Raw genomic sequence first — 27,947 nt, forward strand, 5'->3', positions numbered from 1 at the left:
TTAGCTAGGTAACATGTCTGTAGAAAACTGTACACTAAGGAACTTGAGGCTGGGATTGTCCAAATTTGCCGACTCCAAAAGTGCAACTAACTCATATTTGTCATTAGATAATTTAAAATAATACCCCACTATGGAACCTGGGAATGTCCAAACAAATGCTGACTTACAAAATGCAACTACCCCATATTTGTCATTCGATTAATTAAAATAATACACCATTATTCATCCATGTGCAACCCATAGTTCTATAAATACCACATTTCAAAGTAGCAAAACGCAAAACATTTTAAAGTGTGATTTAATATCATGACAGTTATTACTTCTGAGTTCGAGATTGCTTCTTCCCTCCCAGCTTCCAAATTTTTCAATGCCTATCGCGACTTTAACAACATTGCACCAAAGGTCGACCCAGAAACATACAAAACCCTAGTGGACATCGAAGGTGATGGAGGCGTTGGAACTATCAGGGACGTCTCTTTTGGCGATGGTTAGTAAGATCTAAATAGATTTTTATATATATACTCTTTTAAATTATTTTAATGTTTTACTTGTATTTTGTTTTTCTTTATCCAATTTACTGTGGGATAACACAGGCGTCCCATTTACAAATGGAAAGTTGAAACTTGACATTGTTGATAGCAACAACTTCACTATTATATACACAATCTTTGAAGGAGACATCTTGATGGGACAACTAGATTCGATGACTCATCATGTGAAGTTTATACCTTCACCTGATGGAGGATGTGTATACAAGCCAACCATTGTGCATAATTGTAAAGGTGAAACTCAGCTTCCTGAGGAAGCTCTCAATATGGTAAAGGAAGGATTCAAAAAAACTTTCAAGGCCATTGAGGGTTTTATCCATGCAAATCCTCAAACTTATTGATGAATACTATATATGGTGTGTCATGTTCTTGGTTCAGCAAAAATAAAACGGATTTTAGGCCGGTTATATTTTATAAATGTACTTGTTTGATATTTTATTTTCTTGTAATGTGATTTTTAAATATATCTAGAATCCCTTGCAATTAAACAAGTCTATGTAAACAATTTCTAGGATGTGATATTCATGTTATGAGCATTAATTTTACCATCATGCATCCAAAAATGATAGTTGCAAACTACAAAAGTCCATTCAATTTGCATTCTGGTGAATGAGAATTTTTATTGAGATAACCACCTGTTTTGAAATGGTTGCAAATCTATGAGACTGTAGAGAGGGAGGTGAGAAACAGTGGTTGATAACTGCTTGACATTTTTCTTTGAGTTACATTCATTATGATAAGCGACACGATTTTTGTTAGATATCTACCTGATGATACCTGATGCAACCTTGTTGCCTAAGAAAAGAAAACAGAACAGAAAAGGAAGGGATGAAGAAGAGAACAGGGCAAAAACAGGGGAAGAAAGAAAAAAATGCTACCTGTGAAATACTTGGTGGAAAAGAAATTTTTATTGCTGAATACTTGATTAAATAAAAATAAAACAATCCCCTTATTTTTACTATAACAGATGGTATCCTAAACTAACACAAATAATGCTTAAAAGGAAAGTTTCCATAAAAATTTCCAAAATGCCCCTGAGGCCTAATTCCTGAATTACGCCAACAATTTCAAGTAAATGAGATATTTTCTGTTTTGCAGCTTTTTTCTTACATCTTTTGTGAAAAGTTTTGGTAAGTCAATTGAGATTATACCAAAGTTGAAAGAAATGGATGGATTTAACCATGAAGAAGAATTGAACTTTATGGTATTTGTTTTCTCGTACTTCCATTTTGAGTTTTTATCTTTCATTCAACCAGAAATAAGATCATTTGACCTATTTGTCATGTGTGAGAGTCTCGACAAGAGTGCTTCAGTTAGATATATCCAAGAGAGAATCCCAAAATATTGATTAACAAATTTTGTTAGTCTATATGTTAAGTGGCACTTAAAAAGGCTAAACAAATTCATTTTGTTATTCAGACTAAAAATATATACATCATTTGCTTCCAGAAACACCGTCAGACTCTTGGTGTAGAGAATATCGACATTTTGCTGTTCCTTCATTTTTGGAATATATGAAAAACCATCAGGTTTATTAATCTATTAAATCTGCAGTTCTAATCAGAATAATATTCAAATTATACTTCCTTCGCATCCTTAGAATATCGGGCTAACAATCACGGCGGACCTACTTGGTGTCCCGAGCAACCCCTCAAATTTTACCGTCAAGTGTAAAACTTAGTCACAAATCTGTCACAATCCATCACAAATCGGTCGGAAATCCGTCACGTATCCACTGGAAATTTCTCACAAAATCCTTAGAAGTGTACGTTTAATGTAAATATGTTTGTGTAACCCTTTTAGTGAGGGATTTATGACACCCTTTTTAGTGACAGATTTGTGATGAAAACTGCCGTCGAAAATGAGTTAATTTTTGTAATGCAACCTTTAAAAAGATTGTGCAACCCTACGAAGAATGTACGACATAAGTGTTATCTTGAATAATTGGTGCCTATTATATTAATTTGTTCATTATAAAGAGTCTTTATTTCTCTTTTTATTCTTTCATAGGGTTCGTTCTAAAATTAATTTACAAGAACCGTACCACATTTTATTGCATCTCTAGATTTCATGAGTATTCTATAAGTTATCTTGTTTCACAAATTTTTTTTGTCATGCGTCATCTAACCTAACCATTTCTAATAAAAGTGATTTAAAGGATAACCTTGTTAGAGACCGAGTAATATATATATATATATATATATATATATATATATATATATATATATATATATATATGTAAGGGTAAATGGTCTTTTTAGTGAAAATACGATTTTTTACTAAACACTTTACAAAGTTGATTTTAATTAAGCAAGTTTGTCATGATTTTCTGAAATGTTTTTTATATCACTTCTCTTGACAGTTGATAGCCATTTTCACTTTTGAAATTTCAACATGTTTGGGCTTTTTCGGTTTACTTGGTTCATGTTTAAAGTGTTTTATACTTGAACTAAACAACTACTTATATTAACCATCAAGTCTTGGATATTAAATGAAAAAAAAAGCTTTATTTGTTGCATTTCTTTTCATCCTTGGATCTGCATGCAAGTTCAAACACTTTCTTTTTTAGATCAACTTCTTCACTATGTTTCGAAAGAGATTTATTGCAACTTTTAGTTTTTAATTTTTTAATTTTATATCTTAGATTAATATTTGATATAGAATAAATGGAAATGTTTTATACTCTTAATTTGTCTTGCGAATGAGTTAAATAGAAACAATTTCATTTGATACCTACGTGTTGCAACTTTAGGTATGCATGTATATATCAATCTTAGATGATGATCACGTGGAGAATCTTATAAAATTTTGTCCAACTAAAGAAGAGATGGAGCTTTTTAAGATGAAACCATTACTTTATAATGTTCTAATAAGAAAAAAAATGAAAGTACATTGTTATAACTAGCTATACATGACACTTGCAGAAGCTTCCAAAGAGCCCATATGGTTGAAGAGTTTCTTATCAAAACTTGGAATGCAGTAGAAGGATTGTTTACTGCATTATGACAACCAAAGTGTAGTTCACTTAGCAATGAATCCAGTTTTTCTTAATAGAAAAAAACACATTCAAATTACGTACGATTTGATTCGAGAGTTAATCAATAAAGGAACTCTAAATTTGAAGAAAATCCTTGGAACAAAGAATCCATTTGATATGTTCGCCAATGTGGTTACCACTGAGAAGTTGAAGCTTTGCATGACTTCAACTGGCCTTCCAGAAGTTTGAAGAAAAGGGTTTGGCAGAAAAGAGAGAAAGAGAGAGAGAGAGAGAGAGAGAGAGAGAGAGAGAGAGAGAGAGAGAGAGAGTACTTTGAGGATTGGAAAAATTTTAATGACAGATGAAGTTGTTCAAGCCTTTAAGTGGGGGAATTTTGGGGTATGAAGTCTTTCCAAGTTCAAACACTTTCTTTTTTAGATCAACTTCTTCACTTATTTTTTGAGAGAGATTTATTGCAACTTTTAGTTTTTAATTTTTAATTTTATATCTTAGATTAATTTTTGACATAGAATAAATTGAAATGTTTTATACTCTTAATCTGTCTAGCGAATGAGTTAAATAGAAACAATTTCATTTGATATCTACATGTTGCAACTTTAGGTATGTATGTATATATCAATCTTAGATGATGATCACGTGGAGAATCTTACAAAATTTTGTCCAACTAAAGAAGAGATGGAGATTTTAAAGATGAAACCATTACTTTATAATGTTCTAGTAAAAAAAATGAAAGTACATTGTTATAACTAGCTATACATGACACTTGCAGAAGCTGCCAAAGAGCCCATATGGTTGAAGAGTTCTTAACAAAACTTGGAATGCAGTAGAAGGATTGTTTACTGCATTATGACAACCAAAGTGTATTTCACTTAGCAATGAATCCTGTGTTTCTTAATAGAAAAAAACACATAAAATTACGTACGATTTCATTCGAGAGTTACTCAATGAAGCAACTCTAAACTTGAAGAAAATCCTTGGAACAAAGAATCCAGTTGATATGTTCGCCAAGGTGGTTACCATTGAGAAGTTGAAGCTTTGCATGACTTCAACTGGCCTTCCAGAAGTTTGAAGAGAAGGGCTTGGCAGAAAAGAGAGAGAGAGAGAGAGAGAGAGAGAGAGAGAGAGAGAGATTACTTTGAGGATTGGAAAATTTTAAATGACAGATGAAGTTGTTCAAGCCTTTAAGTGGGAGAATTTTGGGATATGAAGTCTTGTCCAACATAGACCATTTAGAATCAAGTGGAGCACTTGGAGGAACATGGATCACCTGGAGTTGTAACGGAGCACTTGGAGGTGAAATGGAGCATCATGAATCAATATGGAGCACTTGGAGTTGGATTGGATCATCAGGAAGTAGAATGGAGCATCAATGATGTGCCATGCATCATGATGCGCCATTAAAGTGCCTGATGTGCCAGCTTTGGCACATGGTGCACCGCCTTGATGCTTGATGCGCCACTCATGTGTAATTTGTTTTGTATTGAAGTGTTGTTGATGAACAAAGAAGCAAGGATACGCCATTCAAGATGAAGACGCACCATTCATAAGGAAGGTCCGACATTATGGCTCCTAATGCGCCACTCAGGTGTCAGTTTCTCTCTAGGATGCTCAAGATTGTTCAATGCTGCTCAAAAGGATGAAGATGCTTATGGAGGATGCTCCACATGGCTGTTGCATCATCTTTATAGCAGGTACGCCATCATGGCCATGATGATCCAGCCATGATGATCCATCATGTATTGGTTGGTACTCATGAGGTTGAAGGTTCTACAAGTGTTTACATGGAACTCCGTGATTAGTTGGAAGTTAGGGCATCCCTCTAATGGGATAATTATGGATGGGCCTGGCCCATCAGAAATAGAGTTTCTCATACTTGCCTATAAATAGACTTATATCCCCATCATTGTAAAATTGTTAGACTTCCGTGAGAGCTCAGAGTGAGATATAATTTTGACTTTTTATAATAGTTTCACAAAGTTAATAAAATCATCTCTCTCTCTCTCTCTCTCTCTCTCTCTCTCTCTCTCTCTCTCCCATGGACGTATGTTACCTTGACCTAACCACGTTAAATACTGTGTTCTTTTTATTTACGTTTCAGAAGATTTATTTCTGTGAGTTTCACCGAAGCTTGTTTGATACTTTTTTGAAGTGCTTAACTTGTTTTGTTGTCACCCAACATAAGTGAGTGCCAATGACTTTCCAAAATAATATGTATAGACTGTTTAATAGATATAAATGGAGTACATTAGTTGTTGTTTCAAAAAAATTGGATGAAAGAGCAAACGAAGAACATACTTTAAAATTAAATTGCATAAATAAAAATGATAATGTGGGTTGATGTGGAGAAAATAAAGAGCATATTATGAAATGAATAAGGATACTTGATCTATTAAAACATTTTATTAGCTTCGAATAAAAACTAGTGTATGTATTCGAACTCATTAAGTTTTTATATATTAAATATATTAAGTAAAAAAACACCATCTAAGCAAACTATACAATAAGTAGTATTTAGACGAATATTTGATTGCAATATGATTATGATTTATGATCTTCATAATAGTTTTATAAGCATAAAAATAAGTTTATTTAAATAATGCAAATAAATAGGCTCTTCTCCATGAATTGTGAAAATATTATCTTTCTATCCAAGCAGACATTATATATGTATAACTCATAGCATGTGTAAGATTTTTGGTGTGTTTTTGCAAACTAGTTATAGTTTGAAGTTCGAAGTTGAAACTTTTATTATTGTTGGAACTTTGTTCTACAAAATTAGAATGTGTGACTTGTCCCACATAGGAGGAAGAGAAAACATTTTCCCACCTTATAAGTCTTGTCCCACTCATTTAATCAAATGGATCAAGTAATGGGTTAAGCATTGGGTTTGGGTTGTGGTGTTCTACTACTCAAATTGGGCTAGTAGTAGGCTTGGATTTATTAAATATTAATGGTCAAAGATAGGACCTTGGGCCTTGGGGCTCTTCTTGACTAAATAATATTTTTTTTATAAAATCCAAAATTAATTAGTAATTAGTTAATTTTTTATTTATTTAGTAAAAAATAAATTCTATTAAATATAGGATCAACTGCAGACAGTTTTTAGCAGTTAATTTCGGTTGGTGGTTTACAACCACTATTGGAAGCCAATAAATACATGGATTCAGATAGAATTTGAGGGCTAATGAAAAACACACACTTTCTCTCAAAAATCGTTCTTCATATCAAAGGGATCATGGTGAATTTCGACAGATTCAAGATATGTTATTATTTTGCTTTCGGATGCTTTTAGTTTCTCACAAACTTGTTACCGAACATCCCTTCATCTACGAGTTTGAAACATAATTTATATTATTACTATTGAAAATGGAGCAGAAATGAAAAGTGAAGTTAGATAAATTTCAAAATAGTCATAAGGAAGTGAAGAAATGAGGCAATAATGAAATTAGTTGGGAATGTAAAGTTTTAAAAGAAATCTAAGAGTAAGATTGAAAATGGAAGATGTGCAAAATGGAGACAAAATTTGGGTTTTGTTAGGAATCAAACTTATATGTTTATGTTGTTAAATTAAATTTTAATGACATTGTAACATTTATCTCTTTTGTGTTGAGAATGAGACATACTGAAAGTTGAACCCAATTAAAAATAATTGTGATCCATATCTTATGTTCAATATTATAAATTTTGTTTTTTTCTCATATATCATCTACTATAAATTAACTAGTTTAATACCTAGAGGACGGTTGACCTAGAGGACGGTTGACCGGTGTAACAAAAAATAATAATTGTTTTACTAATATTTTACTTTGTTCTATATCATAATTATGTAATTTGTTACCATGCAATGTACAATGACAAATCTACTAAAGTACAATGTTGTAATGGGAAAAAATTAAAGTACGGTTTTATAACAAATAAAACAATGATAGTACATTACTATTCATATTTCCCAATACTCGATTTCAAATAAATTGATGGTGTAATAAAAACAACCCAATAAGCTTTTTGAAGTATTGAGAATCCAAACTTTCCTATTATCTTTTTCCTTCAACTTTCTTTTACATATTATATCCGGGGCCAATATTCTCTCCTAACTCTTCACTTCTCCATCTTTCCATACCATTCAAATTGTTATATATATATAAAAAAAAAATAAGTATACCCCTCGACTCTCTTGCTTTTGAATTGACGAACCCAACGGATAAAATTGCTCCAAAAGCGATCTTGAGAAAAAACCATTTTCATGTAAAATTCCAAAAAATGGACCAAAATACCCCTTAAAATTTCTATTGCACCAAATATTTAAAACAACAAACCATCTCCTTTCTCCCTGCCAACCATAGACTTGAAGCTTCACACATCCTTGAAAATACCTATCGCAATTAACTGTAACCAGAAAAAGACCATAATACCCTTTTATTCCAAACCAATGTCCTTTATTTTTATTCTCACAACAGTTCATTCCTCCTTTGTTATATTTTATTCCAAAAAAAAAATCCATATCGAATTGCAACCAAACCACCACCAGATTAACCAACTTTCATGCCAAACTTTGTTTAAATTCTAAATCACCTTATTTTCAAAAAGTCATTTTAGAATGTCTTCAAATATGTTCAAAATCACCTTATTTTTTTCCATTCTTTCCTTTCTTAAATAGCTTATTGTTTTTCTCCTTCCAGATATGGTAAACAGGGGCTACAAGAGCAAGTTTCTTAATAAAATTTCCTTTTAAAGAAATCTACAGGTTTTCAATTAACTCATTCCATTTTACTGAATTCAACTTTATCCATCACAACATGCGAGACATATGTCATTCAAGAAGGAACAATCAAAGAATAAATGATGGTGTGAGTCTTGTTGCAGATTACAAAAGGTGCAACAAAGATTCTTAGAAGCATCCCAGAATTTCATATTCAATCTTTCCCTAATGGCCAACTATAATATGAAACTGTGCTTAAACCACACCACGGAAAAACAGGACCAGCATCATTAAGATCACTCCAGACTTGTTGAATACTAAAATCAACACAAAATCATGTACTTAACAGGCGAACTGCAGTTACCATTATATAACAATAACATCACTCACTTTATCTTTAAATCTAAACCCAACATTCGAGATTTACCTGTGGGAAAGAACATAAGAAAAAGACCCAAGAGGATGCCAATTGTCATACCACATGAAAGTCTTGTCATCTTTATATATGTTTCTTGAGTGACTCCATGCTGAAACATAGAAAAGAAATTTTAAAAGCAGAAATAGACATAGGAATATTCAAAAGATGAAAAGCAACCAAACCCTATAGAAACACAAGTACATGCTCCTGTATTTCATTAAGTTTTTGCTTGTTGGTCATTTTATTGAATATGTTGTTGTAGATCATGAATATTCTGCAAGGCCATATTTCAAAATGTGAAATTACAATCATTAAATACCAAATATTCTTGTTTTGTGACTACATAGAATAAATTACAATCTATCAATCAGACCAAAAAAATCAGAGAGTATTTCATATATGCCCTAAATAAACTGTAAAATATCATAATTTACAAAAAAAAAAAAAAAAAAAAAAAAAAAAAAAAAAAAAAAAATTATCAAACAGATCTAATCTCATAACAAAAAGTAAAAAAGGACATACTCTGTGCAAAGATGGACATACTCCTCAATCCGTGTTCAGTCCCAATACATTAAACTGAGAAGTGAAAAATGAAAAAAATATAAAAAATCGAAAGTAAATCAAATCATGAATGAAGAACTAAGGAATTGCTTCAAAATTTACACATTCAATGTGATAAAACTACTTCCTAATACATGTTCCAATCTCAACTTTTCAAAAATCCCATGTGTTGTATGACTATTAATATGATCAAATCTTGTGAGTTGTATGAATTTTAACAAAATATTGTGTTATATGATTCAAACATAAAGCAAAGTAAATTACAACTTACATAATCAAACACCATCACTTTTAACATGAGAAAATGGAGATAAACAAACATTCTAGTAATTTATCAAGAAAAAATAATATTGGTATTTTGTAGCGTCACATCTGATTGCAAAAAAGAGATGTGAATAGAAGAAGAGCAGATGAACATCAACTCCAAATATGAATTGTTAGTCTACTCTATCCATTTAAAGAAGAAATGTAAAAGTTTTTATTAGCATGTGCTTTAGCATAAAAGATACATTCAAACACACTCGAAATAAGTTTTTGCTGGTATGTTATCTCAACTAATGTAATGAATTACAAATTGACATTAAAAAATAAAGAAACCTATTTCAAATGAAAATGCCAAAAGCCTTTTCCTGCTAGGCCATTAGAGCCGTCAAACTAACCTCAAAAACTCATGAACAAAATTCTCAAAAAACAAAACTACCATCAAATTATATTAAAATGATAGGACAGAAAAATAAGCAAGCAGTATAATAATTTATAAAGTTGATTTTTTATCAAACCTGATAACTAATGTCCTTGGTGTTTAGCTTCTTGAACGGATCTTGAAGAACCAATCTTAGGCAGAAATAAGAAATAAAATTCACATTTTGTTCATGCTATCTGATCAAAAAATTAGTAAGCAATGTTAGTTGTAAAAACTAAATAGGATAGAAGTAACATATCCACATATTGCCTTTTTTTGAAAAAAAAAAATACAGTCACATATGGCAACCGGTAGACCTTATTTATCTCTCCATTGTCAATAAAATAACATCAAAATCTGAATAATAATGAAATAAAATGAAAAGGAATACATGTATGCTCATTGGTTCCTTGTATGGTGGACAGTGCCCAAACCAACTTTGGACATTGAAGAATTTTATCAACACATGCACGGTTAATTTTTCTCCATATTCCAAAGGAACATAAAGTTGTCCTTAGTGATTGACCTACATATAAGCATAAACCTGTGCTTTGTTTTTTTTTTTTTTTTTTCTGAACCGACAAACTAACCTACTCCTAAATACCACCTATGTCTTCTAATTAGACTTTGATAGGGTCAGAATAGAGAAAACACAGTTGCAGGAAGAAGAAGAATAACAGAGGAGGTTTGAGACAATTTTCTGCATAATAATTCCACCAATCACGATTACAATTTATAATCAAAACAAAACAGCTAAGCTAAAACTAAGGAAATGCATGCATATGGAAGAAAACGTGATCCTATATTACTGCTACTGGCTTTATTGGGAATAACTGAAACTGGACTAAGTCAAGTTGCTGTCACATGGAAGTTTCATTCCAGGAAACGAGCTGGCATGCGTATGGTTCTTTTGGGCCTGGTACCAGATGGACTCATTTGTGGGCTACTTGTCATGTTGGGCTCCTGGTTCGTATCAAATACCCCTTCCTTCACACGGAGCTTGTCCTCAAGCTCCTGAGCATAACTGTTGGTGGAACAAAAATCTGGGAAGCGGAACTTGAAGTCATCATACTGTTTCCCAAGAAGCTTCTGATGTATCTTTGTCTTGCCACATAACCAAGACCTGTAGTTGTTTCAGATAAATTCGATGATTTAAGAGTTGAATGGGTTTGGGGTCATCATCTTCTGTGGTTGGGAAGTCAGGCAGAGGTGTCGGCGTTGGATTGCCATATGCTTGTCGGAGTAATGAAATGTGAAAGACCGGGTGTACTCGAGAGTGGGGGGGGCAGATCCAACCGATATGCGACAGAACCAATCCGTTCTAAGACCTTGAAGGGTCCATAAAACCTTTTGCTAAGCTTCTTAGTGGCTCAGGTCTGGACGGAATGTTGTCGGTAGTCATGAAGACGTAAGAACACCATGTCACCTACGTTGAATTCTTTGTCGAGTCGATGGGCATTTGCGTAGGAAGTCATGCGTTGTTGTGCCCGTTTCAAGTTGTCTTTGATGATGGTGCGAAGGCGATTATGTTCTGTGAGAGTGGCGTCAATAGATGCCATTTTGGAGTCACCCGGTTTGTAACGGTTGAGATCGGGGATCGGTCTTCCGTAAAGAGCTTGAAATGGGGACATGTTTATGGCAGAATGGTGAGACGTATTGTACCAATATTCCGCCAAGTATAGAAATTTACTCCATGACTGTGGTTCGTCACTTGCAAAGGAACGAAGGAAATTTTGTAAGCATCGGTTGACAACTTCGGTTTGACCGTCGGATTGAGGGTGATAGGCAGTGGAGTAACGAAGACGGGTGCCCACTTGCTTGAATAATTCCTGCCAAAAAGTGCTTAAAAATAACGAGTCGCGATCAGAAATTATGCTCTTTGGCATGTCGTGGAGGCGATAAATGGTGTGTAAAAACAAAGTTGCCAAAGATGCTGCAGTGAACTTGGATGGTAAACTGATGAAGTGTGCGAACGGGGTGAACCGGTCCACTAGTACCCAAATTGCGGTTTTGCCACCTGAATTTGGAAGATGGGTAATGAAGTCCATCGAAATATCACTCCAAACTTGCGATGGTATTGGTATCGGTTGGAGTAGCTAGCCCGTAAGGTTTGTGTGTCGGGTACTTTGTTTGTTGACAAACTTGACACTCCCGGATGAATGAATGGACTTCGTCTTTGAGCTTTGGCCAATGAAAGGTGGAAGCAAGGCGGCGGACGGTGGCCATGACACCGGAATGCCCTCCAAGGGTAGTCGCATGATATTCATGTAATAATTTGTGACGAACAGTTAGGAATAAACAACTTGTGAGAGTGGTACATCAACCCATCGCGAAAGAAAAACGTGTTGGCCCCATTTGTTTTATCCAGTAGCATTGTTTTCAAGCGTTGCCCTTCTGGTGTAGGAAAAAAATGATGCAGCTCTTCTACCCAGGTGGGAAAGCTAATAGCTTGGGCTCTTCAATTCTACTCAATGCGTTCGCCACCTTATTTTCTTTCCCGGGTTTGTAAATTATCTCGAAATCGAACCCAATTAGTTTTGTAGCCCATTTGTATTGCTCCGGTGTTTGAACGACTTGAGATAACAGATCTTTCAGGTTGCATTGGTCTGTAAATATGTGAAAACGTCTCCCAAGTAAATACTGTCTCCATTTCTTAACGGCTTCTGTGATGGCGAATAGTTCCCGAACATAAGCTGAGGCGACTTGCATGCGGGGGCACATTTTTTTGCTGTAAAAGGAGATCGGTTTGTCATGTTGGGACAACACTGCACCAATGGCCAGAGTAGACGCGTCTGTGGTAACATCGAAAACCTCTTCAAAGTTAGGAAGAGTAAAGGTGATGATGTCGGACATTGCTGCCTTGAGGTTGGTGAAGGATTGTGCAGCGGTGGGTGGCCAATCAAACTGTTTCTGTCTTAAGATGTCGGTAAGAGGGGACGCGATTTGGGCACAGTGACGGATGAACCGGCGGTAGTAACCGGTGAGACCCAAGAATCAGTGTAAGGTCGTGAATGAGGTGGGTGGCGGCCAATCTTGAATGGTAGATATTTTGTTCGGATCTGCGGTAACACCCTGTGCCGAAATGATATGCCCTAAGTAGTCGATGGTAGAGACGCCGAACGTGCACTTAGATTGTTTAGCATGGAATTGGTTGCAAGCAAGGATGTTCAAGACATGAGCTAGGTGGTGATAGTGTTGTTCGGTGGTTGAGCTGTAAACCAGGATGTCGTTGAAGAAGACCAGAACAAACTTTCGGAGTTCATTGCGGAAGAGATCGTTCATTGTGGACTGCAAAGTAGATGGCGCGTTGGAGAGGCCAAAAGGCATGACTAGAAACTCGTAATGTCCGTCTACTGTTCGAAAGGCGGTCTTGTGGGTGTCGGATGGTGCAACCCGTATCTGGTGATAGCCGGATCGAAGATCGATTTTAGAGAAAATTACCGCTCCGTGCAATTCATCGAGCAATTCATCGACAGTGGGGATTGGGAATCGATCTTTTATAGTGATGGCATTGAGTGCCTGGTAATCAACGCAAAAGCGCCATGTGCCATCTTTTTTCTTGACGAGGAGAACCGAAGAGGAGTAGGGACTTTGACTAGGTTGAATGATACCATCCGTGAGCATCTCTGAGATCAAAGTAGTCATGACTTGCTTCTGATAATAGGGATACCAGTATGGTTTGACATTGACCGGAGCTGAAGTGGGTGAAGTGGGTATGTGGTGGTTTTGAGATCGAAATGGAGGTAAGTGTTTGGGTTTATCAAATACGGATGAGTATTCTTGAAGCAGGTGGGTGATGATGGTGTCAGGAGTTGAAGGTATATTGGGTGGAAGAGATGAAGGTTCTGGTCCCATTTGAAAAAAAATAGCGTGAAGAGAAGCCACATTCTCTTTTTGTATTAGGTTTTTTAGATGTGGGCTAGTGACTTGTTTAGATAAGGGCTCGCCTTGGAGTGTAATGGACTGCTGGCCCACTGTGAAGGCGAGTTTAGGTATGGAGAAATCAGCCACTATGGGACCTAATGTGCTTAACCACGCAACCCCTAATATGAGGTCATCGCCCTCCACCGGTAGAACAAAAAAGGGAATCGTAAAGGGGGTATCCGCCAGGTAAACGAAGAGGTCAGAGCATATACCCTGGCATTTGATTTTATCGTTGTTTCCCACCATCACCGAGAATTCCGGAATTGGGTCGGGTTTGAGGTTGCACATGGCGACGATACGAGGCTGGATTATATTTTGGGTACTTCCACAATCAATGAGGATCGTGACTGGTTGTTTGTGGATGTAACCGGTAATACGAAGTGCCTGTGGTGATGATAAGCCAAAGAATGCTGTCGTGGATAAGGAGAAGAAGTGAGATTCATGAGGGTGGGGTCAATTTCGGTAAGGGTTACGGAATCGTTACCCGGGTTTCTGTCGTTACGTTCTTCATTATCCACAATTAACAAAAATTGTGGGGGGTTGCATTTGTGACCTGGTGTATACTTTTCTGGGCAACGAAAACACAATCCTTAGGCTCATCGTTTCTGCCCTGGAGAAAGTCGAGTGAAGGGTAGTTTGGGGGTCATCGGGGTAGGGAGGAGGGCCGTGGTGGGTGTCGTTGTAGCTGTAGAATTGGGTTGTATGGTGGTGGAAGTGGAAGCCACAGAGGGAGAAGTGTAAGGCCGGGAGGAGGGAAAACGAGAGCGAGCCATTGCGTGTTTGTCTTCTACTAGTTTCGCAAGGCCATAGGCTTGGTGGAGTGAGGTAGGGTGGAGGACGGCTAACTCATTCTGGATATCTGCCTTAAGGCCCGAGAGGAAGCAATTGAGGAGGACATTGTTATCCAATCCGGTAACATAATTGCTAATTTTTTTAAACTCTGTTTGGTAGGCGGCGATAGTGGTTGTTTGGCGGAGTTTGAACAGTGTAGCCTGATGATTCTCATATGTTGACGGCCCGAAACGGAGCTCAAGTTGGCGTGAAAATTACGGCCAAGTCCCTAACAGGTGGTTAGTGGATAAGTGCTTATACCAACTTAACGCGTCTCTCGTAAAGTAGAAGACAGAGAGGGCCACACGTTGATTGAGGGCGACCGAGTAATACTCGAAGTAGTTGTTTGCTTGGAACAACCAATCTAGTGGGTTGGTGCCATCGAAGTTGGGGAGAAGGATTTTTGGTGGCCGGAGGTTATTGGGAGGTGGTGGTGGCGGCCGGAGTGGTGGTGGTTGATTGAGGTGCTGATTAGTAAGCATGTGGACGAGGCTGGCTATGTTATTGGAAAGTGTGTCTAGCCGGGTATTGGTAGCGGTTGAAAGGTGAAGGAGGGCCTGTAATTGCTCTTGTGTAGTGAGCTCCTCAGGGACCGCTTCTTGTTTTGGAGGCATTGAAACGAGAATGAAAGCACCAGTTTGATAAGGTCAGAATAGAGAAAACACAGTTGCAGGAAGAAGAAGAATAACATAGGAGGTTTGAGACAATTTTCTGCATAATAATTCCACCAATCACGATTACAATTTATAATCAAAACAAAACAGCTAAGCTAAAACTAAGGAAATGCATGCATATGGAAGAAAACATGATCCTAGATTACTGCTACTGGCTTTATTGGGAATACTGAAACTGGACTAAGTCAAGTTGTTGTCACATGGAAGCTTCATTCCAGGAAACGAGCTGGCATGCGTATGGTTTGTGGAAAAGTTGCCTCCAAAATTAGCAAGTGACAAATAGTTCAGGGGTTATTTTTGTAACTTATCATTTACTATTCATAGTTTGACTATGAATAGTAATATAAGTGTGAAATTGAAAATGAGAATGGACGGTGAGTTACATGTGGGGCGCCTAACTTCTTCTTCGCCTACAATTATGGACGGCTTCTTCCTTCCTTTTCATATGTTCTCTTTTGGCTATAAATAGCCTAAGCCAGAAGGCTTGAAAAAAAATAAACCCACGAACCAAATCAAATATATATATATATATATATATATATATATATATATATATATATATATATATATATATATATATATATATATATATATATATATATATATATATATTCTGATACACCACCGTATATTTTAGCTCTCCCACTCTATTTGTAATCTTTTTCATAATCCCTGTAAACACTGCAAATTATAGTGAATTGTTTATCGGCTTCCTACGCCCGTGGTTTTTTCCCGATTTGGGTTTCCACGTAAATTACGCTTTGATAATTTTTGATCCCATTCCGCATTGAGCTAATATTATTTAAGTCAATTTGGATCCGTCGTATTTTACAACAATTTGGTATCAGAGCATCCGGGTTGTGATATTAGCTCGTTGGGATCATTTTATCAAGTAATTAATCATGTCTTCGGTAAAATACGATATTCCACTACTGGATCGTAACACCTGATTTCCGTTGTGGCAAGTAAAGATGAGAGACATTCTCATTCAGATGGATTTACACAAGGCGCTCTTGGGTTTCAATAAGATGCCCGATACATGGACCGAAGAAGAAAAGGAGATGAAAGATCTGAAGGCTTTATCCCAAATTCGTTTGCACTTGTCAAACGATGTTTTGCAAGATGTTCTAAAAGAAACGTCAGCGGCTTCTTTATGGCTAAAGTTGGAACAACTGTTGATGACCAAGAGCTTACCAAACAAGTTGCATTTGAAGCAACGGTTGTTCAATCTCAAGATGATTGAAGGAGGCTCTTTAGCTGAACATATATCCACATTTAAAGAGTTAGTAAATAACTTAGAGAATATGGATGTTCAGTATGAAGATGAAGACTTGGCTCTATTCTTACTATCGTCGTTGCCAGAATCCTATAGCCATTTTCGTGATACTATTATCTATAGCCGTGACACTCTAGTTTTAGATGAAGTCTATACAGCTTTGGATTCCAAAGAGAAGATGAAGCATATTACTGGTGGTGGTTCAAGTGATGCTAAAGCCGAAGGTTTGAATGCCAGAGGAAGAACAACAGAGAGAAGTAGAACTTCTCAATCTTCCAACAGAACCAGATCCAAGTCAAAAGGCAAACGAAAGTTTTGCAACTATTGTCACAAGAAGGGACATGTGCTTGAAGAATGCTTCAAGTTGAAGAACAAAGAAAAAGAGAAGACGGCAGCAAATGGTAAACAAGGTAGCACTTCGGGTGAAGCCGATCTAGCTGAGGTCGAAGGTATTGGAGAACTTTTGATAGTTTATTCAAATAAACTGGATTCCACTGGTGATTGGATACTCGACTCTGGTTGTACTTTTCATATGTGTCACAACAAAAGTTGGTTTTACACATTTGAAAAGGTTAACCAGGGCTATGTGTTGATGGGTAACAATACTACATGTCCAGTTCTTGGACATGGTTCAGTCAGGATCCGTATGTTTGACGGAGTTATTCGAACCATGGGGGATGTTAGATATGTTCCTGACCTCAGAAGAAACTTGTTATCTCTCAGTTCCTTTGACAAAAAGGGATATGAGTTTGCTGGTAAAGGTGGAGTTCTCAGGGTATTCAATGACGGTTCCGACAAACTGAGAGCCGAACGAAAAACCTCAGATCTTTACTTTCTTGACGGGCAAACAATTTCGAGTGATGTTGCTGTTGTGTCAAAGTTTTTTTCTGATCCAGATCAGTCCCGTCTTTGGCACCTTCGACTCGGCCATATGAGTTTTCAAGGCATGTCAGAATTGAGTCGAAGAGGTTTACTTGGTCAACAAAATATTGTTGATTTGGATTTCTGTGAAGACTGTGTATATGGCAAGGCAAAACGAGTGAGGTTTGCAAGTGGTATCCATACAACGAAAGGACCACTTGATTATGTTCACTCGGATTTGTGGGGACCGGCTCGAGTTGCTTCAAAAGGTGGAGCTATTTATATGCTCACTATTATTGATGATTTCTCCAGGAAGGTGTGGTCTTTCTTCTTAAAAAATAAAGGAGACGTTTTCTCTACCTTCAGAAATTGGAAAGTTCAGGTTGAAAAGCAATCAGGTCTGGTGGTAAAGTATCTTCGTACGGATAATGGACTTGAGTTTTGCTCAGAAGCGTTTAATGTCTATTGTCAAAAGGAAGGCATTACTCGACATCGCACAGTAGTCCATTCACCTCAACAAAATGGTGTAGCTGAAAGGATGAATCGCACCATTATGGAGAAGGTCCGGTGTATGCTTTCTAATTCCAAATTGCCAAAGTCTTTTTGGGCGGAGGCTGCTTCGACTGCTTACTATGTTATCAACCGATCACCGTCACGAGCAATCGAGAAGAAAACTCCGTTTGAATTATGGTCCGGTAAACCTGCAAATTATTCAGATTTAAAACCATTCGGATGTCCAGCATATGCACGGGTTGACAATGGGAAGCTAGAACCAAGAGCAATCAAATGCGTTTTTCTTGGGTACAATCAAGGTGTAAAGGGTTACAAGTTATGGAGCTTTGATTTGAAGTAAATTATCATCTCAAGAGATGTTACTTTTGATGAGTCTGCTATATTTCAACCAGTTGCTGACTCTTCTAAAAGAACAGATGCATCAGATGTATCATCCGAAGCAAATAAAGAAAATGCTCAAATGGAGGTGGAGCTTCCTACTTCACCTACCACTAATCAGAGTACAAATCAGCATCAAGATTCTTCTTCGTCGGATGAGCATGTTGTTGGTGAAGATTCAACACCTTCACAACCACAAGCTACTACTCCAAGCATTGCAAGAGATAGACCGAGAAGACAGATTATTCCTCCGAAAAGGTATGCTGAATCTGATTTGGTTGCCTATGCTTTTATTGTTGCTAATAATATTGAGTCTGCAACGGAGCCTGCAAATTATGACGAGGCTATCAAATCTGAAGACTCAAATGATTGGATGCTCGCTATGCAAAATGAGATGGAATCCTTGCAGTGAAACAGTACTTGGAATTTAGTTCCTATTCCGAAAGGGAAGAGACCAGTTAAATGCAAGTGGGTCTACAAGCTCAAGGAACCTGTCAACCCAAATGATAAACCAAGATACAAAGCTCGGTTAGTAGCTAAAGGCTACAGTCAGATTCCTGGTATTGATTACACTGACATTTATTCCCCAGTTGTCAAACATACTTCCATTCGTGTATTGTTGGGGTTGGTTGCTTCTAATGATTTTGAGTTAGAACAACTTGATGTCACTACAGCTTTCCTAAATGGTAAGCTTGAGGAAGAGATTTTTATGCAACAACCTGAAGGTTTTGTAGTTCCTGGAAAGGAGAACTACGTATGCAAGTTGAACAAATCTCTTTATGGCCTCAAGCAGTCTCCTAGACAATGGTACAAGAGGTTCGATTCTTTCATGACCAGTCACAAATTCAGCAGGTGCACCTATGATAGCTGCGTTTATTTCAAGAAAGGTGAAAATGGTTCAAAGATCTACTTACTCTTGTACGTGGATGACATGTTGATTGCAGCGAAAGATATGAAGGAGATTCAGAAGTTAAAAGACCAGTTGAAAGCTGAATTTGAAATGAAGGACTTAGGAGCTGCCAAAAAGATTTTAGGTATGGAAATTATTCGTGACAGGAAGTCTAGGATCTTGCATCTTTCTCAGAAAAGTTATATTGAGAAAGTCCTAAGACGCTTCAGTATGCACGAAGCAAAGTCTGTCAACACACCTTTTGCAGCTCATTTCAAGCTATCATCCGCTTTGAGTCCTACTAATGAGACTGATATGACTTACATGGCACGTGTTCCATACTCTAGTGTTGTTGGATCTTTGATGTATGCTATGATATGCACGCGCCCTGATTTGGCTTATGCTGTTAGCAAGGTTAGTAGATACATGGCGAACCCGGGGAAAGAACACTGGAAAGCAGTACAATGGATTTTTCGTTATTTACGCGGTACGTCTTCTATGTGTTTAAATTTTGGTAAATCTAACATTGGGGTGTTCGGATATGTTGATTCAGATTATGTCAAAGATTTGGATAAACGAAGATCAATTACAGGGTATGTGTTTACTCTAACTGGTTGTGCTGTTAGTTGGAAAGCTCAGTTACAGTCTACAGTTGCCCTGTCTTCTACCGAGGCAGAGTACATGGCGATTACAGAAGCAGTTAAGGAAGATATCTGGTTGAAGGGGTTATTTGGAGAACTCGATGATAGAATAAAGGTGACCACAGTTTTCTGTGACAACGAGAGTGCTATCTTCTTGAGTAAAGATCAAATGTTTCATGACCGAACAAAGCATATTGATATTCGTTATCATTTTGTGCGGGATATCATTGAAAAAGGTGATTGTGTTGTGGACAAGATTCATACAGATTATAATCCCGCTGATATGTTCACTAAAAGTCTTCCTATTGCCAAGTTCAAATTATGTTTGGACATGGCGGGTGTTTCTGATCGCAGTTGAGCCTGAAGGATCGTAGGTGGAGGAAGTATTATTTATTTTTCGGAAACAATTTTTCTCTATATAAAATTGCAGGTTCTTATGGAAGTTTTAGAGTTTGATGAGCTATAGGTTTTGACTAATCGTAAAGCATGACTTGCTTAATTTTGATGTCAAGGTGGAGATTGTGGAAAAGTTGCCTCCAAAATTAGCAAGTGACAAATAGTTCAGGGGTTATTTCTGTAACTTATCATTTACTATTCATAGTTTGACTATGAATAGTAATATAAGTGTGAAATTGAAAATGAGAATGGACGGTGACTTACATGTGGGGCGCCTAACTTCTTCTTCGCCTACAATTATGGACGGCTTCTTCCTTCCTTTTCATATGTTCTCTTTTGGCTATAAATAGCCTAAGCCAGAAGGCTTGAAAAAAAATAAACCCACGAACCAAATCAAATATATATATATATATATATATATATATATATATATATATATATATATGTATATATATATATATATATATATATATATATATATATATATTCTGATACACCACCGTATATTTTAGCTCTCCCATTCTATTTGTAATCTTTTTCATAATCCCTGTAAACACTGCAAATTATAGTGAATTGTTTCTCGGCTTCCTCCGCCCATGGTTTTTTCCCGATTTGGGTTTCCACGTAAATTCCTGTGTCTCTATTCTATTTATTTTATTCGTATTACGTTGTGATTATTACGCTTTGATAATTTTTGATCCCATTCCGCATTGAGCTAATATTATTTAAGTCAATTTGGATCCGTCGTATTTTACAACATGGTTCTTTTGGGCCTGGTACTAGATGGACTCCTTTGTGGGCTACTTGTCATGTTGGCCTCCTGGTTCGTATCAGACTTGAACTCATGACCTCTCATTTGAAAATGTCACTCCTTACATCTAGGCCAAAGGCCGTTTGGTACTCCTTTTGCTTAGTGATAATAATAATTTTATCAATTTATATACTTGATTGAATATCATACAACTTTTAATATAAGAAATGGTAACAACGTGTTAGCTAGGTAACATGTATGTAGAAAACTGTACACTAAGGAACTTGGGGCTGGGATTGTCCAAATTTGCCGACTCCAAAAGTGCAACTAACTCATATTTGTCATTAGATAATTTAAAATAATACCCCACTATGGAACCTGGGAATGTCCAAACAAATGCTGACTTACAAAATGCAACTACCCCATATTTGTCATTCGATTAATTAAAATAATACACCATTATTCATCCATGTGCAACCCATAGTTCTATAAATACCACATTTCAAAGTAGCAAAACGCAAAACATTTTAAAGTGTGATTTAATATCATGACAGTTATTACTTCTGAGTTCGAGATTGCTTCTTCCCTCCCAGCTTCCAAATTTTTCAATGCCTATCGCGACTTTAACAACATTGCACCAAAGGTCGACCCAGAAACATACAAAACCCTAGTGGACATCGAAGGTGATGGAGGCGTTGGAACTATCAGGGACGTCTCTTTTGGCGATGGTTAGTAAGATCTAAATAGATTTTTATATATATACTCTTTTAAATTATTTTAATGTTTTACTTGTATTTTGTTTTTCTTTATCCAATTTACTGTGGGATAACACAGGCGTCCCATTTACAAATGGAAAGTTGAAACTTGACATTGTTGATAGCAACAACTTCACTATTATATACACAATCTTTGAAGGAGACATCTTGATGGGACAACTAGATTCGATGACTCATCATGTGAAGTTTATACCTTCACCTGATGGAGGATGTGTATACAAGCCAACCATTGTGCATAATTGTAAAGGTGAAACTCAGCTTCCTGAGGAAGCTCTCAATATGGTAAAGGAAGGATTCAAAAAAACTTTCAAGGCCATTGAGGGTTTTATCCATGCAAATCCTCAAACTTATTGATGAATACTATATATGGTGTGTCATGTTCTTGGTTCAGCAAAAATAAAACGGATTTTAGGCCGGTTATATTTTATAAATGTACTTGTTTGATATTTTATTTTCTTGTAATGTGATTTTTAAATATATCTAGAATCCCTTGCAATTAAACAAGTCTATGTAAACAATTTCTAGGATGTGATATTCATGTTATGAGCATTAATTTTACCATCATGCATCCAAAAATGATAGTTGCAAACTACAAAAGTCCATTCAATTTGCATTCTGGTGAATGAGAATTTTTATTGAGATAACCACCTGTTTTGAAATGGTTGCAAATCTATGAGACTGTAGAGAGGGAGGTGAGAAACAGTGGTTGATAACTGCTTGACATTTTTCTTTGAGTTACATTCATTATGATAAGCGACACGATTTTTGTTAGATATCTACCTGATGATACCTGATGCAACCTTGTTGACTAAGAAAAGAAAACAGAACAGAAAAGGAAGGGATGAAGAAGAGAACAGGGCAAAAACAGGGGAAGAAAGAAAAAAATGCTACCTGTGAAATACTTGGTGGAAAAGAAATTTTTATTGCTGAATACTTGATTAAATAAAAATAAAACAATCCCCTTATTTTTACTATAACAGATGGTATCCTAAACTAACACAAATAATGCTTAAAAGGAAAGTTTCCATAAAAATTTCCAAAATGCCCCTGAGGCCTAATTCCTGAATTACGCCAACAATTTCAAGTAAATGAGATATTTTCTGTTTTGCAGCTTTTTTCTTACATCTTTTGTGAAAAGTTTTGGTAAGTCAATTGAGATTATACCAAAGTTGAAAGAAATGGATGGATTTAACCATGAAGAAGAATTGAACTTTATGGTATTTGTTTTCTCGTACTTCCATTTTGAGTTTTTATCTTTCATTCAACCAGAAATAAGATCATTTGACCTATTTGTCATGTGTGAGAGTCTCGACAAGAGTGCTTCAGTTAGATATATCCAAGAGAGAATCCCAAAATATTGATTAACAAATTTTGTTAGTCTATATGTTAAGTGGCACTTAAAAAGGCTAAACAAATTCATTTTGTTATTCAGACTAAAAATATATACATCATTTGCTTCCAGAAACACCGTCAGACTCTTGGTGTAGAGAATATCGACATTTTGCTGTTCCTTCATTTTTGGAATATATGAAAAACCATCAGGTTTATTAATCTATTAAATCTGCAGTTCTAATCAGAATAATATTCAAATTATACTTCCTTCGCATCCTTAGAATATCGGGCTAACAATCAGGGCGGACCTACTTGGTGTCCCGAGCAACCCCTCAAATTTTACCGTCAAGTGTAAAACTTAGTCACAAATCTGTCACAATCCATCACAAATCGGTCGGAAATCCGTCACGTATCCACTGGAAATTTCTCACAAAATCCTTAGAAGTGTACGTTTAATGTAAATATGTTTGTGTAACCCTTTTAGTGAGGGATTTATGACACCCTTTTTAGTGACAGATTTGTGATGAAAACTGCCGTCGAAAATGAGTTAATTTTTGTAATGCAACCTTTAAAAAGATTGTGCAACCCTACGAAGAATGTACGACATAAGTGTTATCTTGAATAATTGGTGCCTATTATATTAATTTGTTCATTATAAAGAGTCTTTATTTCTCTTTTTATTCTTTCATAGGGTTCGTTCTAAAATTAATTTACAAGAACCGTACCACATTTTATTGCATCTCTAGATTTCATGAGTATTCTATAAGTTATCTTGTTTCACAAATTTTTTTTGTCATGCGTCATCTAACCTAACCATTTCTAATAAAAGTGATTTAAAGGATAACCTTGTTAGAGACCGAGTAATATATATATATATATATATATATATATATATATATATATATATATATATATATATATATATATATATATATACATGTAAGGGTAAATGGTCTTTTTAGTGAAAATACGATTTTTTACTAAACACTTTACAAAGTTGATTTTAATTAAGCAAGTTTGTCATGATTTTCTGAAATGTTTTTTATATCACTTCTCTTGACAGTTGATAGCCATTTTCACTTTTGAAATTTCAACATGTTTGGGCTTTTTCGGTTTACTTGGTTCATGTTTAAAGTGTTTTATACTTGAACTAAACAACTACTTATATTAACCATCAAGTCTTGGATATTAAATGAAAAAAAAAAGCTTTATTTGTTGCATTTCTTTTCATCCTTGGATCTGCATGCAAGTTCAAACACTTTCTTTTTTAGATCAACTTCTTCACTATGTTTCGAGAGAGATTTATTGCAACTTTTAGTTTTTAATTTTTTTATTTTATATCTTAGATTAATATTTGATATAGAATAAATGGAAATGTTTTATACTCTTAATTTGTCTTGCGAATGAGTTAAATAGAAACAATTTCATTTGATACCTACGTGTTGCAACTTTAGGTATGCATGTATATATCAATCTTAGATGATGATCACGTGGAGAATCTTATAAAATTTTGTCCAACTAAAGAAGAGATGGAGCTTTTTAAGATGAAACCATTACTTTATAATGTTCTAATAAGAAAAAAAATGAAAGTACATTGTTATAACTAGCTATACATGGCACTTGCAGAAGCTTCCAAAGAGCCCATATGGTTGAAGAGTTTCTTATCAAAACTTGGAATGCAGTAGAAGGATTGTTTACTGCATTATGACAACCAAAGTGTAGTTCACTTAGCAATGAATCCAGTTTTTCTTAATAGAAAAAAACACATTCAAATTACGTACGATTTGATTCGAGAGTTAATCAATAAAGGAACTCTAAATTTGAAGAAAATCCTTGGAACAAAGAATCCATTTGATATGTTCGCCAATGTGGTTACCACTGAGAAGTTGAAGCTTTGCATGACTTCAACTGGCCTTCCAGAAGTTTGAAGAAAAGGGTTTGGCAGAAAAGAGAGAAAGAGAGAGAGAGAGAGAGAGAGAGAGAGAGAGAGAGAGAGAGAGAGAGAGAGTACTTTGAGGATTGGAAAAATTTAAATGACAGATGAAGTTGTTCAAGCCTTTAAGTGGGAGAATTTTGGGGTATGAAGTCTTTCCAAGTTCAAACACTTTCTTTTTTAGATCAACTTCTTCACTTATTTTTTGAGAGAGATTTATTGCAACTTTTAGTTTTTAATTTTTAATTTTATATCTTAGATTAATTTTTGACATAGAATAAATTGAAATGTTTTATACTCTTAATCTGTCTAGCGAATGAGTTAAATAGAAACAATTTCATTTGATATCTACATGTTGCAACTTTAGGTATGTATGTATATATCAATCTTAGATGATGATCACGTGGAGAATCTTACAAAATTTTGTCCAACTAAAGAAGAGATGAAGATTTTAAAGATGAAACCATTACTTTATAATGTTCTAGTAAAAAAAATGAAAGTACATTGTTATAACTAGCTATACATGACACTTGCAGAAGCTGCCAAAGAGCCCATATGGTTGAAGAGTTCTTAACAAAACTTGGAATGCAGTAGAAGGATTGTTTACTGCATTATGACAACCAAAGTGTATTTCACTTAGCAATGAATCCTGTGTTTCTTAATAGAAAAAAACACATAAAATTACGTACGATTTCATTCGAGAGTTACTCAATGAAGCAACTCTAAACTTGAAGAAAATCCTTGGAACAAAGAATCCAGTTGATATGTTCGCCAAGGTGGTTACCATTGAGAAGTTGAAGCTTTGCATGACTTCAACTGGCCTTCCAGAAGTTTGAAGAGAAGGGCTTGGCAGAAAAAAGAGAGAGAGAGAGAGAGAGAGAGAGAGAGATTACTTTGAGGATTGGAAAATTTTAAATGACAGATGAAGTTGTTCAAGCCTTTAAGTGGGAGAATTTTGGGATATGAAGTCTTGTCCAACATAGACCATTTAGAATCAAGTGGAGCACTTGGAGGAACATGGATCACCTGGAGTTGTAACGGAGCACTTGGAGGTGAAATGGAGCATCATGAATCAATATGGAGCACTTGGAGTTGGATTGGATCATCAGGAAGTAGAATGGAGCATCAATGATGTGCCATGCATCATGATGCGCCATTAAAGTGCCTGATGTGCCAGCTTTGGCACATGGTGCACCGCCTTGATGCTTGATGCGCCACTCATGTGTAATTTGTTTTGTATTGAAGTGTTGTTGATGAACAAAGAAGCAAGGATACGCCATTCAAGATGAAGACGCACCATTCATAAGGAAGGTCCGACATTATGGCTCCTAATGCGCCACTCAGGTGTCAGTTTCTCTCTAGGATGCTCAAGATTGTTCAATGCTGCTCAAAAGGATGAAGATGCTTATGGAGGATGCTCCACATGGCTGTTGCATCATCTTTATAGCAGGTACGCCATCATGGCCATGATGATCCAGCCATGATGATCCATCATGTATTGGTTGGTACTCATGAGGTTGAAGGTTCTACAAGTGTTTACATGGAACTCCGTGATTAGTTGGAAGTTAGGGCATCCCTCTAATGGGATAATTATGGATGGGCCTGGCCCATCAGAAATAGAGTTTCTCATACTTGCCTATAAATAGACTTATATCCCCATCATTGTAAAATTGTTAGACTTCCGTGAGAGCTCAGAGTGAGATATAATTTTGACTTTTTATAATAGTTTCACAAAGTTAATAAAATCATCTCTCTCTCTCTCTCTCTCTCTCTCTCTCTCTCTCTCCCATGGACGTATGTTACCTTGACCTAACCACGTTAAATACTGTGTTCTTTTTATTTACGTTTCAGAAGATTTATTTCTGTGAGTTTCACCGAAGCTTGTTTGATACTTTTTTGAAGTGCTTAACTTGTTTTGTTGTCACCCAACATAAGTGAGTGCCAATGACTTTCCAAAATAATATGTATAGACTGTTTAATAGATATAAATGGAGTACATTAGTTGTTGTTTCAAAAAAATTGGATGAAAGAGCAAACGAAGAACATACTTTAAAATTAAATTGCATAAATAAAAATGATAATGTGGGTTGATGTGGAGAAAATAAAGAGCATATTATGAAATGAATAAGGATACTTGATCTATTAAAACATTTTATTAGCTTCGAATAAAAACTAGTGTATGTATTCGAACTCATTAAGTTTTTATATATTAAATATATTAAGTAAAAAAACACCATCTAAGCAAACTATACAATAAGTAGTATTTAGACGAATATTTGATTGCAATATGATTATGATTTATGATCTTCATAATAGTTTTATAAGCATAAAAATAAGTTTATTTAAATAATGCAAATAAATAGGCTCTTCTCCATGAATTGTGAAAATATTATCTTTCTATCCAAGCAGACATTATATATGTATAACTCATAGCATGTGTAAGATTTTTGGTGTGTTTTTGCAAACTAGTTATAGTTTGAAGTTCGAAGTTGAAACTTTTATTATTGTTGGAACTTTGTTCTACAAAATTAGAATGTGTGACTTGTCCCACATAGGAGGAAGAGAAAACATTTTCCCACCTTATAAGTCTTGTCCCACTCATTTAATCAAATGGATCAAGTAATGGGTTAAGCATTGGGTTTGGGTTGTGGTGTTCTACTACTCAAATTGGGCTAGTAGTAGGCTTGGATTTATTAAATATTAATGGTCAAAGATAGGACCTTGGGCCTTGGGGCTCTTCTTGACTAAATAATATTTTTTTTATAAAATCCAAAATTAATTAGTAATTAGTTAATTTTTTATTTATTTAGTAAAAAATAAATTCTATTAAATATAGGATCAACTGCAGACAGTTTTTAGCAGTTAA

The 27,947-nt window shown here is 35.6% G+C and overlaps 2 protein-coding genes and 1 long non-coding RNA gene across 3 annotated transcripts; 2 read left to right on the forward strand and 1 right to left on the reverse strand.

Annotated features, from left to right (window-relative positions):
• The first annotated feature begins 268 nt into the window (after nucleotides 1-268).
• LOC145149122 (root allergen protein-like) lies at nucleotides 269-1,039 on the forward strand. Its single transcript, XM_079075194.1, has 2 exons — nucleotides 269-487; nucleotides 594-1,039. Exons 1-2 carry the CDS (start codon nucleotides 307-309, stop codon nucleotides 887-889), a joined length of 477 nt encoding a protein of 158 aa, XP_078931320.1. The 5' UTR covers nucleotides 269-306; the 3' UTR covers nucleotides 890-1,039.
• Nucleotides 1,040-8,672: 7,633 nt separating this feature from the next.
• Nucleotides 8,673-10,594, reverse strand: LOC145105420 (uncharacterized). The gene is made up of 5 exons (XR_013707307.1): nucleotides 10,298-10,594; nucleotides 10,004-10,103; nucleotides 9,186-9,239; nucleotides 8,846-8,937; nucleotides 8,673-8,772 (listed from the first exon to the last, which is right to left on the reverse strand). It is a non-coding gene; the product is annotated as an uncharacterized LOC145105420 (long non-coding RNA).
• A 10,955-nt stretch (nucleotides 10,595-21,549) lies between these two features.
• Nucleotides 21,550-22,320, forward strand: LOC145149138 (root allergen protein-like). Its single transcript, XM_079075195.1, has 2 exons — nucleotides 21,550-21,768; nucleotides 21,875-22,320. Exons 1-2 carry the CDS (start codon nucleotides 21,588-21,590, stop codon nucleotides 22,168-22,170), a joined length of 477 nt encoding a protein of 158 aa, XP_078931321.1. The 5' UTR covers nucleotides 21,550-21,587; the 3' UTR covers nucleotides 22,171-22,320.
• Nucleotides 22,321-27,947: the final 5,627 nt, after the last annotated feature.

This window comes from Lactuca virosa, chromosome 1 (genome assembly GCF_052849685.1).
Source record: "Lactuca virosa cultivar CGN04683 chromosome 1, Lactuca_virosa_CGN04683_v6, whole genome shotgun sequence".
Lineage (NCBI taxonomy): Eukaryota > Viridiplantae > Streptophyta > Magnoliopsida > Asterales > Asteraceae > Lactuca > Lactuca virosa.